The sequence below is a fragment of the Chiloscyllium punctatum genome, chromosome 27, assembly GCF_047496795.1.
Source record: "Chiloscyllium punctatum isolate Juve2018m chromosome 27, sChiPun1.3, whole genome shotgun sequence".
In the NCBI taxonomy this organism is placed as follows: domain Eukaryota; kingdom Metazoa; phylum Chordata; class Chondrichthyes; order Orectolobiformes; family Hemiscylliidae; genus Chiloscyllium; species Chiloscyllium punctatum.
In genome coordinates, this window is record NC_092765.1 from 20458518 (window position 1) to 20482287 (window position 23770).

At 42.4% G+C, this 23770-nt stretch overlaps 1 protein-coding gene across 1 annotated transcript in view; it reads right to left on the minus strand.

The window, feature by feature from the left end:
* Positions 1-23770, minus strand: part of LOC140453524 (lysophospholipid acyltransferase 2-like) — a 69954-nt gene that overhangs the window by 4819 nt on the left and 41365 nt on the right. The window contains exons 6-12 of the mRNA XM_072548275.1: positions 18390-18444; positions 16959-17145; positions 8745-8937; positions 6687-6790; positions 6526-6590; positions 3690-3822; positions 1463-1614 (exon numbers count right to left, since the gene is read on the minus strand). Coding sequence (XP_072404376.1) covers positions 1463-1614; positions 3690-3822; positions 6526-6590; positions 6687-6790; positions 8745-8937; positions 16959-17145; positions 18390-18444 — 889 coding nt within the window. The remainder of the gene's footprint in view (positions 1-1462; positions 1615-3689; positions 3823-6525; positions 6591-6686; positions 6791-8744; positions 8938-16958; positions 17146-18389; positions 18445-23770) is intronic.

Below are 23770 nucleotides of genomic sequence, written 5' to 3' on the forward strand. Positions count from 1 at the left end.
AACAGTAGTAGACTCACTAACATTAAGGGTATTTAAACAGGCATTGGTCATACATATGGATAATAATGGAATGTAGGTTAGATGGGCATCAGATTAATTTCACAGGTCAGCGCAACATCGAGGATTTACACACTGTCTATCCAGTCTTATGCTCCTTTACTCATTCTTATGGACCCTCACAGTCCCTATGCCTCTACTCTGCCTTTCCATCAATCATGATGCCCCAATGACACCTACAGTTCTGTAGCCACCACCCAGACCCTTATTAGCTGCTACTGGAGACAGTGGGGAAAGACAGGAGCACGATTCAGCGGAATATAGATGCCAGCATGGAGAGTTTGGATATTGCTCGCCTGCTCTTTCCCTAAAGCCCTGCAGTTTTCTTTTTTTTTAAATATATATACAAATTCCCTGTTGAAAATTACTGTTAAATTTGCTTTCACCACTGTTTCAAGCAGTATACATTCCAAATCACAACAACTCTGCATGAAGAACAAAAGCCTCCTCATCTCACCTCTGTTTTTTTGCCACTTATCCTAAAATTGCAGCTACAAAAACAAAGAAGGAACATTCCTGACATTAGCTGACTAACAACAAACAAAATGACCAGGGAGCACACAACTGCAAGACTGGAGCAGTAGCTCATCATCTTGGCCATTTTCTTAAGAGCCCAGCTTCCATTCCAGTGACTATTTCAAAATAAATGAAATGCAGAATTAACTGTTGACAGATTAATCGGGTAAAGTTGTAAAGTTATTACATCATGACAGGATTGTGGAGCAGACAATGACATAATGGTAATACAGGACTAGAAATTCGAGGCTAATGCCCTGGAGCCCCTGATTCCAATCCTACCACAACTAGTGGAGTTTAGGTTTAATGAATAAATCTGAAATGTAAAGTTAATCTCAGTAATGGTGACCATGACAACTATTATCAACTGTTGTATTAACCGACCTAGTTCATTAATGTCCTTTTGGGAAAAAAAAATCTGCCATCCTTACCTGGTCTGGCCTACATGTGCCTCCAGGCTGACAGTGATGTGGTTAACTCTTAACTACCCTCTAAAATTGCTTAGCAAGCCAGTCAATTCAAGACCAATACGGGTCGGCCAAAAATTGACTTCATCAGTTACAGCAAAGGAATAAAATAGATGTCTTGATTGCTTTGATTCTCCTGCTTCTTGGATGCTGCCTGACCTGCTGTGCTTTTCCAGCACCACACTCTAATCCCTGATCTCCAGCACCTGCAGGCCTCACTTTCTCCTGATTGCTAATTACTTTACCATTTATTAATGACAGTCACCCTATATTACGGCTCCTTGGATGCTGCCTGACCTGCTGCGCTTTTCCAGCAACACACTTTTCAACCCTATATTAGATTCTGCTATCCCCCAGGAAGAGAAGGAGCATGAATAATAAATCATTTTGACCTACTTTGTTAGTGTGACTGATTTACTCACCTGTAAAACTCAAATGATGAGCTCAGAAACGGAAGGACAAATGGTACCACAGTGTAACTCACAACCACCTGCGTTGTCGCCCATGTCATCACATCATAGAACATCTTGTAAGTCGATGAACCGAGGAAGTAAGGCCTTAAATTATTCCTAACCTGCACGCAACCAAACACACACAGGAAAACATTAAAACTCCTTTGAGTAAATGGTGTTAAGATACAGATTAGCTGCGATTTAATTAAGTGGCACGATAAAAGGGGAGAATATCCAAGTGAACTCATGCTTCTACATTCAGAGAACTTTCCACTCCGCCAATCCTGCCAAATTCTTTATTCCTCATTCACTCAGTACCAGCTGAGAGTCTTAAACTTTGGAATACCCTCCTTAAACCTCTCCTCTAACTATCCCTCTTCCTTCAAGATGCTTCTTAGAAATCTATTAAATTAACCAAGCTTTTAATCACTTGCCCTAATATCTCATCAGGTGTCAGATTGATGACCACTCCTTTGAGGTGCCTTGGGGCATTGTTCTATGTTACAGGTGCCATACAAACACAAGTTATTTTGGACATTCCTTTACTCTCAGTAAATGCAGTGTTGGACCATTTTGTTTGCTGTAAATATTTGCTTATCCCTAATGATCTTCAAGAACGTGGGAATGACTTGCCTTCTTGAATTGCTGCAGTACATAGGGATGGGTAGACAGGAAGTGTTAGAGAGGGTGTTCCAGGATTTTAATTCAACAACAGTAAAGAAATGGCAATATAACTCCAAATTAGAGTAGTGTGTGACTTGGAGAAGGCATTACAGATAATGATATTCCCATGAGCCTGCCACATGCTTATCCCCCACATGCTAGAGGTCGAGGGAAGGCACTTTTGAAGGAACCTAGGTTTGAGTCTGAAATGCATCTTGAAGATATCATGCACTGCAGCCACACAGGGGTAGGGACAGCAATCATTGTCCATTGTGCTGCTCTTGGCCTTGATCCCAACAACAGTGGGCCTCCCACACCCGGTTTTGGGGCTCTGTTGTATACCCCTGTCCTTTATCCCTGCAGCCATGGTGTACTGGCAATGGAGGGCCACAAATGTTGAAGGTGGTGGCTGAGGTGCCAGGTAAGCAGATTGTTCTGTCTTGGATGGTGTTGAGCTTCTTAAGCGTTGTTGGAGCTGCACTCATCCAGAGAGTTGGAGAGTATTCCGTCACACACCTGACTGAAATTTCATGCAGTACTTTGGGAATGCTGCACTGTTGGAGGCACTCCTTTTGGATAAGTCAATAAACTGAGATGCTATCTGACCTCTCATGTGGATGTAAGTGGCCCTACAGCTAGTGGATTCATAAGAATGAAGTTCATCATCCGAGGAAACAGTTATGAAGGTAGATTGGTGGAGTTAGGATAATTTTCATTGGAGAAAAGAAAATTGAGAAGAAATTTTATGGAGATATTTTAAAATAATTAGGGTTTGTACAGAATGTTCTCGTTCATGAAAGATTTGAAAACAAGAGGGCACAGGTTTGAAGTAATTGACAAAACAATCAGAACTGGTGTGTGCAAATCTTTATCACCCAGTCTGGACTGCACAAACTGAGAGTATGATGGAGATAGGTTCAATTGAAGCAGTGAAAAGGGAATTAGGCATTATCTGAAAAGGAAAAATATGCAGGACTATGGGTAGAAGGCAATAGAATGGCACTAAACGAATTGCTCTTTCAGAGCCAGTGCAGGCATGATGGACCACATAGCCTTCTTTTGCATTGTAATAATGCCATGATTCACTATTTGGAAGAAAAGCAGGTTAGTTCTCCCATTTGTATGAACCAACAATCATCTCTCAACCAACATCCCTGTTCGTGGCAACTTATAAATCAGTTCCAATGTTTCCTACATACAAGAGTCACTTTGCCTCAAAATGCTTTGTCTGTAAAGAGCTTTGAGATCTTCCAAGGTTGTAAAATGCTCTATTTAAATGCAAATTCATAAGGAGGCACAATACTCTAGTGTTACCTTGCGGGGCACCCTTGGCAAATGACAGTGCTTCCACAATCTGGGATGGGGGATGTTCCATTCTACTCTGGGATCTGGTTGGAATGTTTGGGGGTGTCAATGTGGGTGATCTTACGATAATAGAGGTGTCGAACTCCAGCAATTTCACATTCCACCATTTTTGAGGTGTAACTGTGTTGTTAAGAAAAAAACAAGGCCTTAGCTGTCCAGCATTACTTACTGCTCTCGCTGCTAGTGTCATGATTGTGCCAGTGATAAAGGTGAAGTAGTAGCCAGGGTAAACTCCATGCCAGATTGCAGACAGAAGGAATGTCGATAATGTCGGATTAAATGGACATCGATCATAGCAGACTCTAAAGGGAGACAACAGCATTGATTATTAACATCCAGCAACATCATAGAATCATTTCAGCAAAGGAGGAAGCTATTCAGCCTATCTTGTCTGCACCTGCCTCTGAATGGGAATCACAGTGAGTGCCATTCTCCTGTCTTCTGCCCATAATCTTGCACTTCGCCCCTTTTCAAATCACAGCCTCATTGTGTTTTGAATTCATTGATTAAACGCACATCCACCACAGTCTCAAGCAATGCATTCCAGCCCCAGACCACCTGCTTCATGACAAAGTTTTGTGTCATATTATTTTTGCATTTTTTCACTAATTCCTTTCATTCTGTGCACGTTCAGTCTCAATCCTTTCATGAATAGGAACTTTTTCTCCCCATTTAGCCTTTTCAGACCCTTCATGTTTTCAAATATTTTAATCAGATAGCATCTCAGTTTTTTTTCTTTCCAAGGAGAATAGTCCTGATCTCTGCAAACTATCTGCATAAAATGAAGTTCGTCTTCCCTGGAACAAGTTGCTTTTTTTTTCTGTACTCTCTCCAATGAGTTCACATCCTTTCCTGATGAAGGGCTTATGCCCAAGACGTAGATTCACCTGCTCTTCAGATACTGCCTGACCAGCTGTGCTTTTCCAGCACCACACTCTCGACTCTGATCTGCAGCATCTGCAGTCCTCACTTTCTCCACATCCTTGTAAAGTGGGATGTCAAAAACTGGATGCAATACCCAGTTGAGGCTGAGCTAGTGTCTTATACAATAGAGTCATACAGTCATAGAAGCATACAGCAAGGAAACAGACCCTTCAGTCCAACCAGTCCATGCCGAACATAAACCTAATCTGAACCAGTCACACCTGCCTGATCATGGCTCATACCCCTCCAAACCTTTCCCATTCATGTACTTATCCAAATACCTTTTAAAGATTGTAATTGTACCCACATCCACTGCTTCGCCCATGAAGTTCATTCACATGCGAACCACCCTCTGTGTAAATAAATTGCCCCTCATGTCTTTTTTACATTTATCTCAATCCTAGGGAAAAGACAACTACCATTAACCGTATCTATTCCCCTCATTATTTTATAAACTTCTATAAGGTCACCTCTCAACCTCCTATTCTCCAGTGAAAAAAGTCCCAGCCTTTCCTTTCCCTCCACTCCCAGCAATATCCTGGTAAATCTCTTCTGAACCCTCTCCAATTTAATAATATCTTTCCTATAACTGGATGACCAGAACTGGACACAGTATTGCAGAAGAGGCCTTACTAACGTCCTGTACAACCTCAATATGATATCTCAACTCTTATACTCAAAGGAATGAAGGCAATCATGCCAAATGCCTTTTTAACCAGATCAACATAACCTTGCTTTTGTACGATGTGCCCCTACCAATAAAGCCTGGGATATCATAAGCTTTATTAGCCATTCTCTTGACCTGTCCTACAACTGCAATCACTAATGCACATATATACCCTGCTTCTGCATCAACTTTAGAATTGTATCTTTACGTTTACACTGTCACTCCATGTGCTTTCTACTAAAGTGATATATTTTGCATTTCTCCACATTAAAGTTGATCTTCCATCTTTCTGCCCATTCCATCAACCTGTCTATGTCCTTTTGGTTCTGTTTCCCCAGGTGCTGCCAAACCTGTCGAGTTTCTCCATTAGTCTTGGTTTAATTTCAGTTTTCCAGCATCCATAGCATTTTGCTTTTATGTTTACCCTTTTCAAGTTCAGCACAAGTCCCTGTTAGGCTGATGATGGAAAAATCCGGATTGTTGAAGAGTGGGTGGGGCCGTTTTGGTTATTTGCATGGAGTGAGAGTGAACCAGGAAGGCTTGATAATGTTGGGATGAGGGAGGTTGAATACTGTCAGGAATGAGGGAGTGAGGGAGTGAGTGTCAGGGTGAGGGGGTGATGATGAGGCTGAACACTATCTGTTGTTAGGAACGGTCTAACATAAAATGGTGAGGGGGCATCCTGTTTTGTCAATCCCTCACCTGAGGAGCTACCAACAGAAGGTTGAACGGTCCAGGTAACATGGTAAGAGAGCAAGTTAAATTGTAGTCAGCATGAGATGTATCCTCCCTGATGCAAACTAAAAGATCTGGGGCTCTGATGCGACATGAGACCTTTGCACAATACTTGAACTCTTGGTCTATTTGTTCACATTATAATGGACTTGCACTGTCTTTCCAAGACAAGGCGATGTGTGGCTTCAAGAAGGAGCATCAGCAGGTGGTGGTGCTTTTGAATGCTATTATTAAATCTGCTTCACCCCACCATCCAGGCAGTGTTGTATAAAAATTAATTATCCACAGGACCCAACAACCTAGGATAATATACGAGAGCAAAATTTTGCAGATCATAAATAAAAGCAAAGTGCTGGAGAAACTCAGCAGGTCTGGCAGCATTTATGGACAGAGAAACAAAGTTAACATTTTGTGTCTGATCTGACTCTTCATTGGAACCCATGTGCACCTAAGATTCATATCAGTAACAAAACATTAACTCGGTTTCTCTCTCCACAGATGCTGGAAAAGCAAAGCACCACTCTGATCTTGACTCTAATCTCCAGCATCTGCAGTACCCACTTTCACCTCTCTACAGATGCTGCCAGACCTGCTGAATTTCTCCAGCACTCTGTTTCCATTGGAGCAATAAGTAACATGGTATGAAGTGGACTATGAACCGTAGACCAGAGCTACCTACTCTTTGAGCCACAGAGCTGTTTGTATGTTCCAGTTGTCAATAAACATCTTCATGCTTGTTGCAAACTGAAAAAGAAAAGCAGCAATATATTACAGTTCATCCAGTGAGTGGTAAACGTTTGTGAGTATACGTGTAGGTGCAAGGTAACTATAACTTCTTACCTCTACCTTGACGATGTTGAGATTGGAGAACAAGTCCCAGCAAGGCTTCCCTCGACTGTCGTATCCAGTAAAGCCAAACCCTGCAGCATTATTGACGGCATCAGCTGCGTGCAAAGCAAACACGTTCAGAGCTAGTTCCATCATGTGGTACCCACAGCCCAAGGGCTGGAGTCAGGCACCACAACCTGTTCAAACAAAAGCTGTTATATTACGGCACAGATAGCAGACCACGCTGGCACTGTACCTTTAAGATAGTTACACAACATCACAATATGTGATGTTCCAGGGTAAAATTACCTCCCTCCACCCTGGCATTCATTCACTTTGTGTGTAATGGAGTCAGTGATGTCAGGTAATCATGTATACGTACAGTAACATACAGTAGAAAACAGACTGCATACATTTATGGCATTGCATCCTTGTAAATAGTTGTAAATAAACTTTGAGATATCAAATTCAAAAGAACCTGACCATCTGCGATATATATTATGTGGGCTACCTTGTATAAAAGCACAAAAAGCATCCAAAACCATTTTTAACATCATGGGGTGTCTGCCACAGTTCAATTGTAGCAAACTCACTTACAAGGTGAAAGGCTAGAAATTCAAATCCCAACTCCAAAAACCTGAATACAAAATCTAGGCTGATGTATCAGTCACTGTGAAAAATCCTGTCTTTCAAATGAGATGCTAAACTGAGATTGCAACTGTCTGCTCAAGTGGATGTAAAAGATCCCTTCCCACTAGTTTGTAACCAAACAGTGGAATCATTCTCCTATATGGCCACCATGTATCCCTCATTAGCCAAATGCTGTAGGTATTTGAGGTAGTGTCACTGTCATCTCACCTTCATTATGGTCTTATTGAGGCACTGAAAGCTCAATACACCTCACTTCAGCCTCTGCTGTGTGACAGAGGGAAGACACTTGTCCTAATTTGTCTAGGAGAGGCTACATGGAGGTTTTAATCCAGAAACCAGAGTGAGGTGTCAATTCCCTCTTCAGAGCATTGGAATAGGGGGAGACCATTCTGATTTTAAACCTATCCCACCATTCAATTAGAATGTCACAAACCAAGCTGTATTTACAAACTTTGGTTTTAGTAACCCATAATTCCTTCCCTAACAAACGTCTATCAATCTTAATTTTGAAATGTTCATGTGATCTCCAGCATCTTCAGGGAGAGAATTCCAGATTTCCACCATTTGAAGTGATTCCTGCCATTCCCATTGAACAGCCTGGCTCTAATTGTAACATTCTGACCCCTTGTTCTGGAGTGTCCCACCAGAGTGGAATCATTTCTATCAAACCTTTTTCTTACCGTGGGTGGCACTGTGGTTAGCACTGCTGCCTCACAGCTCCAGAGACCCGGGTTCAATTCCTGCCTCAGGCGACTGACTGTGTGGAGTTTGCACATTCTCCCCGTGTCTGCGTGGGTTTCCTCCCACAGTCCAAAAATGTGCAGGTTAGGTGAATTGGCCATGCTAAATTGCCGGTAGTGTTAGGTGTAATGGTAAATGTAAGGGAATGGGTCTGGGTGGGTTGTGCTTCGGTGGGTCGGTGTGGACTTGTTGGGCCGAAGGGCCTGTTCCCACACTGTAAGTAACCTAATCTAATCTAACTCAACTGACTCATTCTTTAATCTTTTACTCTCACCTTGACAATGCAAGTCACCTCCATATTGTTTTTTCAGTCCTTTTAACCCAGGTATTATTCTGGTGTAGCTGAGCCTGTATACCTTCTATAGCCTGTATATCCCTGATGAAGTTCAATACCCAAAACTGAATAGAGAAATACAGAAAGTCTGGCAGCATCTGTAGAGAGAAAACAGAGCTAACATTTCAATTCCAGTGACCCCTTGACAGAAGTGTATGACAAAGAGTCACTGGATTTGGAATGTTAACTTAGTTTCTCCCTCTACAGATGCTGCCATATCTGCTGAGCTTCTCCAGCACTGGTTTATTCCATTCACTTTGTTACTTATGTTTTGTATCTATCGGCTGGTGTTTAATGATTTCTGTACTTAGTCTGCAAAATCTGCTGTCTAATTTTGTCCTTACCTATAGTCCAGGCAAAATAATATTTGGGTCTGCAGGCCAGGCTGGAAATGTAGAGATACAGTAAGCGTACAGGGATTGATGCTGTGGCAATGAAGGTGCGGTCTGTGTTGTAGGAGATGGGAAATACATCTAACAAGTACAGATGCATAAATACACAAACAGTACAGATCAGGATCTTGCATCCTACAGCACCCTGCAGAAAGAATCAATTAAATCTCAGTCAATAAGGAAAATCCACAATAACAGATGATTCACAGTAAAACATTGTAAAATCCCTAATACACAAGATATCAATCAAACCCAAACTCTCTCTTGTTCAGTGCCAGCTTCCCCAAATGCGCAATGCTCAATGTATATTTTTGCTTATAAACGTATTTTGTTTCATGAATGAACAGCTGAATCCAACAAAAAAACCAAAAGGGGAGATGAGCATTTTTAAAAACTTGACGACATGTTATCATCTGGAGTGCATTGCTTAAAGAACAGTGGAAGCAGATCGAGAACCCACTTTCCCCCAAAAGGAACAGGAGAAACACTTCAAAAAGGAAAGTTTTGCAGGGCAGTGTGGATAAGACAGTTGTTGTGAAATGTTATTGAGGTTCCTTTGTTACAATGCTGATGGAAACATTTCTCCTTTGATGCTGGGGTTAGTTGAAGTTTTAAACACACAGATTTCTTAGTGACTATTGGCATCAGGATATATGGATCGAAGGCAGAAAACTACAGTTGAGGCATAGATGAGCTGGAATCCAAATGAATGGTAGAACATGGTAGAATTAAATGGGCTCCTCTTGTTTCAGTAATCCTATTAACTCAATAAGATATTGCAAGCACTACCTTTCATAGAATTTCAAGAAGAGTTTCCATACATCTAACTCCTTTTATGAGGATTCTGGGTAATCCAAGATGGAGGACTGGAAAAATTTCTGGCTGTAAGAGCTGCTCCTTTTTTGAGGTATTTTAGGTGTTGGAGGTGATTTCCTTGAATTCCAGGAGCAGCAATTACTGTTTTGTATGCTGTTGCATTGTTTTGGAACTTTGGAAAAAAAAAGTCAAAACAACAGCAGTTTTAAAAGGGAGAAGAGCAGACAAAGGAAGCACATGGTGAGGACAGTGCAGGAGAGAGAGAGAGAGAGAGAGAGAGAACCAGAACCAGAACCAGAACCAGCACAGTTACCGCCTTTGCTGTTTGATTTCGTGTATCGCTGGACATCGGAGTGCATCTGAGAAAATTAACAAACAGTGAAATTCACAACTAATCTTGGAGGAACTGTTGGGTGAAGTTCACAGCACAGAATCAGATAAGTTAATTGTTGTTTTAAGTCTGTCCAAGAGAAAGGCTGCAGTAGTGAGTATAGTGGATTCTTTCTTGATTATATGTTTTTGGAGATAAGTCTCTTGATTAAACTTAAAATATAAGCCATAGCTATTACTTTAACCTGGGGCAGTGTTTATAGAGGAATAAGACGGTGTTATTTTCTGGGTCTGTAGATTGTGAAGGAGCAAAAATGGCCTTTGCAGTGATATGTACTTCTTGTCAGATGTGGGAGTTTAAAGAGAGTTTAAGGGTTACTGCGGATTATATCTGCCAGAAATGCTGTTGGATGCGAATCTTCTCAGATCGAGCGGATCAGTGGAGAGACAGATAGAAGCGATGAGGAATTTGCAACAGCAACAGTATGTGATGGATGGCAGTTTTAGGAAGGGCGGAAAGTCTCAGATACAGTCACATAGATGGGTTAACTCCAGGAAGGGTAAGAGAGGTAGGCAGCTAGAGCAGGAGTCTTTTGTGGATATCCCCATTTCAAACAGGTATGCTGTTTTGGAAAATGTAGGGGGTGATGGATTCTCAGGGGAACGTAGCACGAACAGCCAAGTTTCTGGTATTGAGACAGGCTCTAACAGTCTGGTATTGAGACAGGTACAAACAGACATGTCTGTGGCCAGCAGAGCAAAAGCAGAATGGTGTATTGTTTCCCTTGTGCCAGGATTAAGGATGTCTCAGAGGGTGCAGAATGTTCTCACATGGGAGAGGGGCCAGCAGGAGGTCATTGTCCACATTGGAACCAAAGACATTGGAAGGGAAAAGGTTGAGACTCTGAAGGGAGATTACAGAGAGTTAGGTAGAATTTTAAAAAGGAGGTCCTCAAGGGTAGTAATATCTGGATTACTCCCAGTGCTACGAGCTAGTGAGGGCAGGAATAGGAAGATAGAGCAGATGAATGCATGGCTGAGGAGCTGGTGTATGGGAGAAGGATTCACATTTTTGGATCATTGGAATCTCTTTTGGGGTAGAAGTGACCTGTACAAGAAGGACGGATTGCACCTAAATTGGAAGGAGACTAATATACTGGCAGGGAGATTTGCTAGAACTGCTTGGGAGGATTTAAACTAGTAAGGTGGGAGCAGGGTGGGACCCAGGGAGATAGTGAGGAAAGAGATCGATCTGAGATGGGTACAGCTGAGAACAAAAGTGAGTCAAACAGTCAGGGCAGGCAGGGACAAGGTAGGACTAATAAATTAAACTGCATTTATTTCAATGCAAGGGGCCTAACAGGGAAGGCAGATGAACTCAGGGCATGGTTAGGAACATGGGACTGGGATATCATAGCAATAACGGAAACATGGCTTAGGGATGGGAAGGACTGGCAGATTAATGTTCCAGGATACAAATGCTACTGGAAGGACAGAAAAGGGAGGCAAAAGAGGAGGGGGAGTGGCATTTTTGATAAGGGATAGCATTACAGCTGTGCTGAGGGAGGATATTCCCAGAAATACATCCAGGGAAGTTATTTGGATGGAACTGAGAAATAAGAAAGGGATGATCACCTTATTGGGATTGTATTATAGACCCCCCAACAGTCAGAGGGAAATTGAGAAACAAACTTGTAAGGAGATCTCAGCTATCTGTAAGAATAATAGGGTAGTTATGGTAAGGGATTTTAACTTTCCAAACATCAACTGGGACTGCCATAGTATTAAAGGTTTAGATGGAGAGGAATTTCTTAAGTAAGTGTGTACAAGACAATTTTCTGATTCAGTATGTGATGTACCGACCAGAGAATTTGCAAAACTTGACCTACTCTTGGGAAGTAAGGCAGGGCAGGTGTCTGAGGTGTCAGTGGGGGAGCACTTTGGGGCCAGCGACCATAATTCTATTCGTTTTAAAATAGTGATGGAAAAGGATAGACCAGATCTAAAAGTTGAAGTTCTAAATTGGAGAAAGGCCAATTTTGATGGTATTAGGCAAGAACTTTCAAAAGCTGATTGGAGGCAGATGTTTGCAGGTAAAGGGACGGCTGGAAAATGGGAAGCCTTCAGAAATGAGATAACAAGAATCCAGAGAAAGTGTATTCCTGTCAGGGTGAAAGGAAAGGCTGGTAGGTATAGGGAATGCTGGATGACTAAAGAAATTGAGGGTTTGGATGAGAAAAAGAAGGAAGCATATGTCAGGTACAGACAGGATAGATCGAGTGAATCCTTAGAAGAGTATAAAGAAAGTAGGAGTGTACTTAAGAGGGAAATCAGAAGGGCAAAACGGGGACATGAGATAGCTTTGGCAAATAGAATTAGGGAGAATCCAAAGGGGTTTTACGAATATATTAAGGACAAAAGGGTAACTAGGGAGAGAATAGGGCCCCTCAAAGATCAGCAAGGCGGCCTTTGTGTGGAGCCACAGAAAATGGGGGAGATACTAAATGAATATTTTGCATTAGTACTTAGTGTGGAAAATGATATGGAAGATATAGACTGTAGGGAAATAGATGGTGACATCTTGCAAAATGTCCAGATTACAGAGGAGTAAGTGCAGGATGTCTTGAAACGGTTAAAGGTGGATAAATCCCGAGGACCTGATCAGGTGTATCCGAGAACTCTGTGGGAAGCTAGAGAAGTGATTGCTGTGCTGCTTGCTGGGATATTTGTATCATCGATAGTCACAGGTGAGGTGTCGGAAGACTGGAGATTGGCAAAAGTGGTGCCACTGTTTAAGAAGGGTGGTAAGGAGAAGCCAGGGAACTATAGACCAGTGAGCCTGATCTCAGTGGTGGGCAAGTTGTTGGAGGGAATCCTGAGGGACAGGATGCACATGTATTTGGAAAGGCAAGGAGTGATTCGGGATAGTCAACATGGCTTTGTGCATGGGAAATCATGTCTCACAAACTTGATTAAGTTTTTGATGAAGTAACAAGGAAGATTGATGAGGGCAGAGCAGTAGATGTGATCTATATGGACTTCAGTAAGGCGTTTGACAAGGTTCCCCATGGGAGACTGATTAGCAAGGTTAGATCTCAGGGAATACAGGGAGAACTAGCCATTTGGATACAGAACTGGCTCAAAGGTAGAAGACAGAGGGCGGTGGTGGAGGGTTGTTTTTCAGACAGGAGGCCTGTGACCAGTGGAGTGCCACAAGGATTGGTGCTAGGCCCTCTACTTTTTGTCATTTACATAAATGATTTGGATGCGAGCATAAGAGGAACAGTTAGTAAGTTTGCAGATGACACCAAAATTGGAGGTGTAATGGACAGCAAAGAGAGTTATCTCAAATTACAACTGCATCTTGACCAGATGGGCCAATGGGCTGAGAAGTGGCAGATGGAGTTTAATTCAGATAAATGCAAGGTGCTGCATTTTGGGAAAGCAAATCTTAGCAGGACTTATACACTTAATGGTAAGGTCCTAGGGAGTGTTGCTGAACAAAGAGACCTTGGAGTGCAGGTCCATAGCTCCTTGAAAGTGGAGTCACAGGTAGATAGGATAGTGAAAAGGCGTTTGGTATGCTTTTCTTTATTGGTCAGAGTATTGAGTACAGGAGTTTGGAGGTCATTTTGTGGCTGTACAGGACATTGGTTAGGCCACTGTTAGAATATTGCGTGCAATTCTGGTCTCCTTCCTATCGGAAAGATGTTGTGAAACTTGAAAGGGTTCAGAAAAGGTTTACAAGGACGTTGCCAGGGTTGGAGGATCTGAGCTACAGGGAGAGGCTGAACAGGCTTGGGCTGTTTTCCCTGGAGCGTCGGAGGCTGAGGGGTGACCTTATAGAGGTTTACAAAATTGAGGGGCATGGATAGGATAAATAGGCAAAGTCTTTTCCCTGGGGTCGGGGAGTCCAGAACTAGAGGGCATAGCTTTAGGGTGAGAGGGGAAAGATATAAAAGAGACCTACGGGGGCAACTTTTTCACGCAGAGGGTGGTATGTGTTTGGAATGAGCTACCAGAGGATATGGTGGAGGCTGGTACAATTGCAACATTTAAGAGGCATTTGAATGGGTATATGAATAGGAAGGGTTTGGAGGGATATGGGCCGGGTGCTGGCAGGTGGGACTAGATTGGGTTGGGATATCTGGTCGGGATATATGGACGGGTTGGACCTAAGGGTCTGTTTCCATGCTGTACATCTCTATGACCACAGGATGCCTCAAAGTGCTAACTAAAGTGCAAACAGATACTATTTGTGGAATCACTGTTGTGTCATAGGGAACAAAACAGTGAACTTGCACATGGCAAGCTTGAGGAAGCAGTGAGATAATGAGTTGATAATGTGATTTAACAATTTCATTGCAGGGATAAATATTGGCCCGGACACTAGAGAGCATTCCCCTGCTCTTTTCTGAATGAACAATCATGGGATCATTTATAACCACTTAAAAGCACAGACAAGATCCAGGTTTTTAATGTCTGATCTAAACGGCAGCACCTCTGACAGTGCAGCCCACCCTCAGCATTGCACTGGAATATCAATCTGAAGGTTGAGCTCAAATCAATGGGGTGGGACTCGAAGTGGACATTCTGACTCCAAAGTGAATGCTTTCCACTGAGCTGCAGCTGATATCTAAATAGTAAACTATTCGAACTCAGAGATATCCAGCTGTATAGGTAAAACTATTTGTTTAACATTAACACTGAACTCTGCAAGGTGACTTCGGTCACTTATCACAATGAACCATCAGTTCAAGAGGATGCAGTGACCAACTAGGGCCACTATGTGGAGCTCTCTACAGAGAAAAGAGAAACTGCAAAGCACGCTCTGCCTCAAGTGGGATACAACTTCCAAAGAATCAGGTTTATCAGCCAGCACATGTGGAAAACTAAACTATGTCACTTTTTTGACAAGTTCTGTTTGACAAAATGGAGTACTTTGCCAGCTGGGTGTAGCTGAAGGCCACTCTGGCCAGGATCTTTTGCCCAAGTCCACAGCAATGCCACCTCACTCAGCACGATGCCCGGCTGGTACAGAATTAAGGCAGTGTGCTCCAGCTGTGGCCTGTGAGTAAAAGAAATAACATCCCAATATTCACCCTAATTCTGCCCATCACAGACACTGGGTTCTCCTGCCAAATTAACGTCTTGCTTTGGGGGGTTGTTTTCTTTGTTCCATTCACTTTCAAAAGCAACACTGTTAGGTCAGATGTTACTGACTAATTTTTCTGGGATCTTGCTGTGCCACATTTCCTGGATTACAACGGTGACTGCACTTCACTCGGAGTACTTCGTTGGCTGTAAATATCTTTGGGGCATCCTGAGATCAAGGAAACTGTCATAGAAAGGCAAGTACATGTTAACTAAAGGAACAAAAGGGTACACTGGTACAGTTAGATAAGCAGGAGGAGGCTAAAATAGAATAGAAATACCAGCTCAGATCAGTTGGGCTGAATGGCCTACTTCTGCACCATAGTCTTAATGAAACAATGCACTAGCCTTTTTATATATTCCCTCTACAACTGAATTTGTTTCTTCTGTGTTTGCAGCAGCTCTGATGCGCCAGCAGCTCCCTTTAACACTCACTGGACACACCCAGGACTGTATTTACCAATTCTCTGACAGACTTCAACCTGCAGCTACTGGAGATGACCATCTAGACTTCAACTGCTATCTTTGGAGTTCTGTCACTGACAGTGCGATTCCCCTGACTGCTGGTGGCAGTTCTATTCACCCCCCAAGTTTCATTTGGACTAATCCCTTGATGGTGAACATTCCAAGCTGACTACTGACCGTGGCCAAGTCTCTGGACTGAGATCTCTAACTGATACTGACAATCCTCTCTGACTGTACTGGTGACTAGTCCCACTATGTTCCCACATGGTTGAATAAATGTGCACGATATTCGCCACACAGGCATCCGCCATATGCTGTAGGTGTTAGATTGATGGCTTGGTGAGCCGTGCATGAAGACATCTCATCATTACATTAGTACCAATGGCCTTTGACCCTGGTTGAAGCATTAATGTGCAAACAGGCCCAACCTGGCTCAGCCTGGATACTGTGAACGTGCAGATGAACATAAAGTGAGTGAGCACTTAGGAGAACAAGCAAGCAGCCCAGAGACACCACTTGGTCCACTCCATGACTTATTTGTCTGATCATATTCACAAAGCATTTCTGGTGTAGCCTTTCAATGCTAGTTACTAGTGTGCCGTGCAATGCAAGTCTGTGCTTCCTAAGTGGCCTACGAGTGCATTGAAGAGGTGAAATGATGACTTTGAGGAGTTGACAAGTGTTGGATGCCAATGTCTATGGAAAGGGATGTGAACAGCTGATGCCCATGGATCGTGCCCTGTTGGGGCTGATCAACATGGAGGCTCCTCACAGCCAGCGGACAGCTGAAGTCGCTAGGTACCCACCCTGACAGCCATGTTGAGGATTCTGATTTGATTGATGAGCCTGGCAAAACAGAGTTTGGGTTCGTTAATGAGCTGAGATGTAGCATTAGTGAGGGGTCTAACAAGCTATAATCCCCATCAATTGGCGACTCACTGCAGCCTAGTGAGAAACCTGCATCGCTGCTCAGCAAAAGATGAAGTGAAATGCTCCTGATGTTGAGATGAGCATCGCTGGAATTCTTGTCCAATTCCATGAGAAATCACCCCAGAGCCCCCATGGCTCAGGCCCTATAAAGTCCCACTGAAACTTGGAAACTGGACTCCATACTCCAAATTGAGGCTGTGCCACGTTTAACAATACTTCCATGTTTTTAATCTCTATGCCCTTTTTGCAGAAGAACAGTTCACAAACTCTCTTTCAACCTGTCCTGTAATCATCCATGCCAAATGTACACACACCCAGATCCCTCTGCTCATGAATCCCCCTTTACTAATGTAACAAAGTCTAAATTAGCATTACAGTCCATAAATGTAACAATTAATTCATGTGGGTGCTTTTTACCTTTTAAAGAAAATTTTAAGAAAAGCTAAAACAACGTCCAGTATTTTGGCATACCAGAGATGAAGGTTCATTTGGAGGGCACTTGTTGCTTTTCTTCCCAATGGCAGGATGGTTCATTCCAACCTCAAAGTTTCTGCCCTCAATGAAGCTGATGTAATCATTGTATGAGTTCAGAGGTCCTGCAAGGATGCCCATGAAGTTGAGATTGTAGCTCAAATACTCAAGGAGACTTGGTATTCGCCTGAAAGCACCAATAAAAATATCATAATTCAAAAATGTTACAGGAAAAGCTACATACAATTAAGATGTTGCATCACAGTGTTTAATGGAAAGACAATGGTGAATGGGGAAGACAGTCGATGGTGACATTTAAATATATTTTAATGGCGGGTGTCAGAATACATTTCAAGTCAATGGCTTCCCCATTTGAAACAAAATCCTTAGCTATATGTAACCTCAGCATTATTCTGTATCAAACCAAGAGAGAACTAACTGTGATGATAACAAAGGGATATAGATTAAGAACAGTAAGCTATAGGTTCACTGGATTAGGACATTGAATCTTTTGGATTGTAGTTAAGAACATATAATTAATTCACTTCTAGCCAGCTCCTTCTCCATTAAGAAGAAAATCATTTCCAAGGTTTGAAGCTCTGATATTTTTTCTAACAAAATTCTCACTCTAGTTTTCAAGTCCCTTTACGTACCCAGCTCTCCCCATCCATCTAATCACTACCAGCTCTACAAACCTCTGCAATCTGAAACATTGCTGATGTATCAGCACTCCACCATTCTTAGATGTGTCTTAATTGCTAACAGCCTCAACTCTTGAATTCCTTCCTTAATTCTCTTCTCTGTCTAGTTCTCTCTCCTACTTTAAGACCCTCCCAGAAACCTACCTCTGACTAAACATTGGTCATCTGCCCTCATATATCCTACGCAGCTTGGTGTCAAATTCGGTTTGGTAATATTCCTGTGAAATACCTCGAGCAAATGTGCTGAATTGAAGGTACTATATAAATGCAAGTTATTGTACCTTACTACTTACCTAAAACTACCAACAAATATGACAAGTGTTTTCGCAAATGAATAAGCACAGTTGAAATTATATCATAAAGTGTTACAAATAAAACCAAGCTGTTTCTTTGCTCCCTATTTTGGTGGAAGTGATTAATGCAAAGCTTTCCAACTGGGAGGTGCAACAGCTAACAGGGTCACCAGACAAATTTCTGGGTTCACAAACTCTAAGGCAGCACTGGTTTCAGTCCCAGTACGAAATACCAGTAAAACCGATAATGAAACTTTCTGGTCCGACTGAATTTCATAATGGGAGAAAGTTTGGGAAGTGTTGGTTTAACAAGTTTGGATTAACATGTCAAAGTTTTCAGATGGATGGTATTACTCACAAAAACAGTTATCATTCTTATTTTCCGAAGAAATCACTCGTTGCAAATCCAACCCACATCTTCTGTATTCTATACCTACCTCACCGCTAAACGTTTCTGAGATGTACTCAGTTCACTTTCATCTCGGGTCAGACCTGAATGGAATCAAGACAAAAATGCTTGGAATTTTTCAGCACAGCAATAAAATGCTTTGATTTCCTAGAAGTTATCACAGAATAAAAGGGAAACCCCTTGTACAGGCAGTGCCTGGGTTGGAAACACGTTCAGTTCCGGAGTCAACTCACAAGTCGATTTGTACACTATGCCAGACAACGTATAGCTGTTTTTCATAGGTACATGAAACCGTCATATGTTGGGCCTTTAAAATGACACCTCTGTATGTCATTGCATTTGTCAGTCAAACATTCATAAATTGGGGACCCAATGTATCATTATTGCAGCTCAACACACCTCAATGTGTATCAAGTGCACCAATCTAATTTGCAACATGACTCATTTTACACAGTTTAACACCACCACGGCCAATAGGTGCACAGGTAGATCCCATTAATTGCAAGTTAACTTTATTGTACCGCGACTTGTTGGGGAAGGAATGTTGACCAGGATGCTACAATCGAGGAAATGCTACACTTGGAGATTCCTGGTGAGGGAATGTGATCGGCTCCCAGAGGAATCCAACGCTTCTCTTTGAAATGTTGCAAGGAAGGGTCACCTGGACCCAAAACATTAACTTTGATTTCTCTTCACAGATGCTGCCAGACCTGCTGAGCTTTTCCAGCAACTTCTGTTCTTGCTTTTCTGTGAAGGATTGCCACAGGATCGTTCACATTTACCTCGACTGGTGCAGCCAAGGACCCAATCAAGGTTGACTCCCCAGTGCTGCGCTGAGGTAGTGCTGCACTGTTACAGACCCATCCTTCCAGGAGATGTAAAACTGGGGCTCATCTTCTCTCTCAGATAGTCACAGAATAATATGGCCCCTATTTCAAAGGAGACCAGGGGAGCTCTCCCTTGATAATGAATACTGAAAGCTTGAGGTTTAAAGGAGCACTATCTAAATGCAAGCCTCTTGCATGGGTTTTTAATTTTATTCTTTTCTGAGACATGGAGTCCCTGGTGAGGCCAGCATTTATTATCCCTCCTAAATTGTACTGAGTGGCTTACTCCGCCATTTCAGAGTCAACCGCATGACTTTAGATGTAGAATCACATATAAGCCAGCCCATGTACAGATGGCACATTCCCTTTCCTAAAAGGCATTAGTGAACCAGATAGGTTTATATGATAATTAACTGTAACTTGATGCTCACAATTACAGAGACTAGCTTTCATTATTCACTTATATTATTAATTGAATTTAAATTTCATCAGCTGCAATTTGAATCCAGCTCCCCAGAGAATTAGCCTGGGCCACTTGAGTATTTAGACCATTGATATTAAAACTATGAAATGAGCTTCTCTTTTCTCTTCTCCAGAAGGAAAGCATCTTTGACGCCCTCACTACTCCAGTAGATGACTCAGGTTAGATTCCAATGTTTCAAGCTTCATTCCACAGCCCTATAACTCAGAGGTAAGGGAGCACACCGAACTGAGTCACAGCCATGTGTTTATTGTAGTGATACTTCGTGACCTTCTGTTCCAGATCGGTGATGATTACATCTGTCGAGTGCTTTTGTCCCTACCTCAGAGCCAAGAGGCCTAGGTTTAAGTCCCACCTGCTCCAAGGGTGTGTCAGACATCTCTGAACAGATTGATTAGAAAACAAAGAAGTGTTCTGTTCCCTCTGAGTACTTTCTCATTTAGATTCTTGAGGAGAGTCAGAGATGTAGTGATATTGTCCCTGGGCTAGAGTCCTACTCTCATGCTATGGAAGGTGGGTTGGAATCTCTCCTGGGCAGCTGGTGAAATTTGAATCCAACAAAAATCTGGAACTAATAGCTAATCTAATGGTGACTATGCGTCGATTATCACAAATAATGCCCTTTAGGGATTGAAATCTGACATCCTTACCCAGTCTGGCCTACATGTGTCTCAGACTCACTACAAGTCCTCACGTGGCACAGTGGTTAGCACTGCTGCCTCACAGCGCCAGAGACCCGGGTTCAATTCCCGCCTCAGGCGACAGACTGTGTGGAGTTTGCGCATTCTCCCCGTGGGTGTGCTCCAGTTTCCTCCCACAGTCCAAAGATGTGCAGGCTAGGTGAATTGGCCATGCTAAATTGCCTGTAGTGTTAGGTGTATGGGTGGGTGGCGGGTTGGTGTGGACTTGTTGGGCCGAAAGGCTTGTTTCCACACTGTAAGTAATCTAATCTACAATGTGATTGATTCTCATCTGCCATCAGAGATGGTCTAACAAGTCATTCAGTTCAAGAGTAATTACTTACATAATTAAAAGGACCTTGGAAGTTTGTCCTCATTTCCTTGAAAATTGGTTGAACAGTGGGGTTTGGCTTTGTTGCTCCCCTCCCTTGTAAATTGCTGTTTTTTCTGTATACAGCTGTTAATATTAATTGTTTGTAAACTGTACTGTTTAATAAAATTTTTAAAAAAATAAAAGGATCTTGGCTGCACTTTTCCATTCTTTCAGTGGCCAATCCCACCAAACCCCAGGAAGAATGGGAAGATGGAGTGAAGGGATGTGGGGGCAGCGAGAAACAAAAGGTCAAAGTTCACTATTCTTATGCTAGCTTTTCACCCACGAGGGTGGGACTGTTGTGAGGGAACTCTCAGAAATCTATTGAAAATCTCCAGTAGAGGGCAGTAGAAGCCAAATCAGGAGTGGGCACCCTGACAACTTAAAATAATTCATGATTTGGAGATGCTGGTGTTGGACTGGGATGTACAAAGTTAAAAATCACACAACACCAGGTTATAGTCCAAAAGGTTTAATTGGAAGCTTTCGGAGCATGGCTCCTTTATCAGGTGATAGTGGAGGGTTCAATACTAACACAGAATTTATAGCAAAAACTTAGTGTGATGTAACTGAAATTATACATTGAAAAATTGATTGTCTGTTAAACCTTTCATCTGTTAGAATACCGTGATAGTTTCACTTCTTTCATGTGTAAATCACAAAACCTTTGTTTAAAAAGTTGCATTCTCGGGTTAGCTGTTAACAATGGTGATAGCTAGACAATATGTTGCAGGTGTTAGCCCCCTGTGTTCTCTGTCTATGCCATGATGTTTAGATTGATTCTAATCTTAAAAAGCGAGATAACGGAGTTTTACATGAATTCAGTTTTTGAGCAAAGTACAATGTAACCCTGCAAGTACAAATTCACCCCACAAAATATATGTGTGCATGTGGGTCTTTGTCTATCTGTATGTGTGTGTCTGTCTGGGTTGGGGGTTGTGAGTGTGAGAAAGTGTGTGTGTGTGTGTATGTAGTGAGTGTAGTGTCTTAAGTCTGTGAGGGGGTGCATGTGTGAGTGTAGGAGTGTGTGTGCTTGTAAGGGTGTGTGTGTGGGTGTGTGTGTGTGCCTGTGTGTATGTGTGTATAGGAGTGCCTGTGTCTGTGTGTGTGTCTGTGTGTCATCTGACTACCACCTAATGAAAGAGCATGGCTCCGAAAGCTAGTGTGCTTTCAATTAAACCTGTTGGACTATAACCTGGTGTTGTGTGATTTTTAACTAAAATAATTCAGATTGATTGGAAAGGTGCAACTTCATCCCATTTCAGACAAACTAACCCTGCAATAATTAGAAAATTCAAGCTGGGGAGGCAATGCCCTAATGGTACTATTGCTAGACTATTAATCCAGAAACTCAGCTCACATTCTGGGGACCCAGATTCAATTCCTGCCATAATTTTGAATTCAATTTTTTTTAAAAAGTCTGGAATTGAGAATCTACTGATGATCATGAAACTATTGATTGTCGGGAAAAACCCACCTATCTTACTACCATCCTTCAGGGAAAGAAATCTGCCATTCTCCACTAATCTGGTCTATATGTGATTCCAGACCCACATCAATGTGTTTAACTCTTAACTGCCCTCTGGCCAATCAGGATGGGCAATGAATGCTTTGAAAGAATTTTTAAAATTCCAAAGGCCTTCCTGTCTACAAAGTTCAATGTTGTGCATTTGACTCTATTTGTTACTCTTACGTGTTCAGAAGTACAGTGAAAAGTATTGTCTTATGTGCATTACAGGCAGACCATATAAGTATATCAGAGTACCAGAACAGACTGCATGATATAATGTTACAGCTGCTGAGAAGGTGTAGAGAGAGATCAGTATTAAAATTAAAAGATTTCCATTCAAAAGTTTGATAACAGCAGGGAAGAAGTTGTTCTTGAATCTGTTAGTGTGTGTATACAAGCTTTTAGACATTCTACCCAATGAAAGAGGCTGGAGGAGAGTATAACCAGGCTGAAAGGGTCTCTGATAATGTTGGTTGTTTTTCTGAGGCAGTAGGAAATATAGATGGAGTCAATGAATGGGAGGCTGGTTTACGTGACGGACTAGGCTGTGTTCACAACTCTCTGTAATTTATTGTGGTCTTGGGCAGAGCAGTTGCCATATCATGGAATGATGCATCCAGATAGGATGCTTTCTATGGTGCGCCTATAAAATATTCTAAGGGCTTATCCCCAAAGTCTATCCCTCGGTGATTAAATCAGATTGTCTGGTCATTATCATGTTACTGTTTGTGGGGACTTGATGTCCACAAATCTTCTGTTGCATTTCCTACATCACAGTGATTATTTATCACGTGAAAATGGCCACCATGCTTGCACAGACATGGTCTGTAATGTAGCTGGGCTGTGAAAAGCATCAGTGCATGCATATATTGCTGATGTCACAGGCTGGAGTATGGGGGTTGTGGGGGCCAGAGAGTCAGGGGGTGAGGAGGAGGTAGGGTACAGTCTGGGACAGATGAAGCAGAGACTCCCCCATCCCTGGCAGTGGATGCAGTGACCCCACATAGACTGTACCCATAACTGTCTGCTCCCCTTCTTCCAGATCCACCTCCTCATCCAGCCACTAGAATGAGGTGCTGTCCATGTGCAGGCAGGGCCAGGAATGTCAGCTAGCTGTCAAACGATGCTCCTGCGTGAGCGTGCTCACTGCCACCATCTGGTGGTGGCAGACATGATAAACATGGCCTTACAGTGACTGCGGGCCAAAGTACTCCATTGGCTGTAAGTACTTTGGGCCATCCTAAGCTTCTGAAGGTTGCTACTTAAAGGCAAATCTTTCTTCTTTCAAAAGGAATCCATAGGAATATATGAAAGTTGCCACCATGATCAATAAGTAGCATGGATGCAGTTAAGAGGGAACAAGAGCGGGTTAAGAGAAATGGAAGGATATATTGTAATGGTTAGCTGTAAGGGGCATAGGAGGATGCTAGTTGTTTGGACCACTAATAATGGCCTGGATCTGTTGGGCCACATAGTCAGATTATATAATCTAAGTATGTTGTTAGATTGGGATCACGGATAGGCCTAATCAGCCTTGG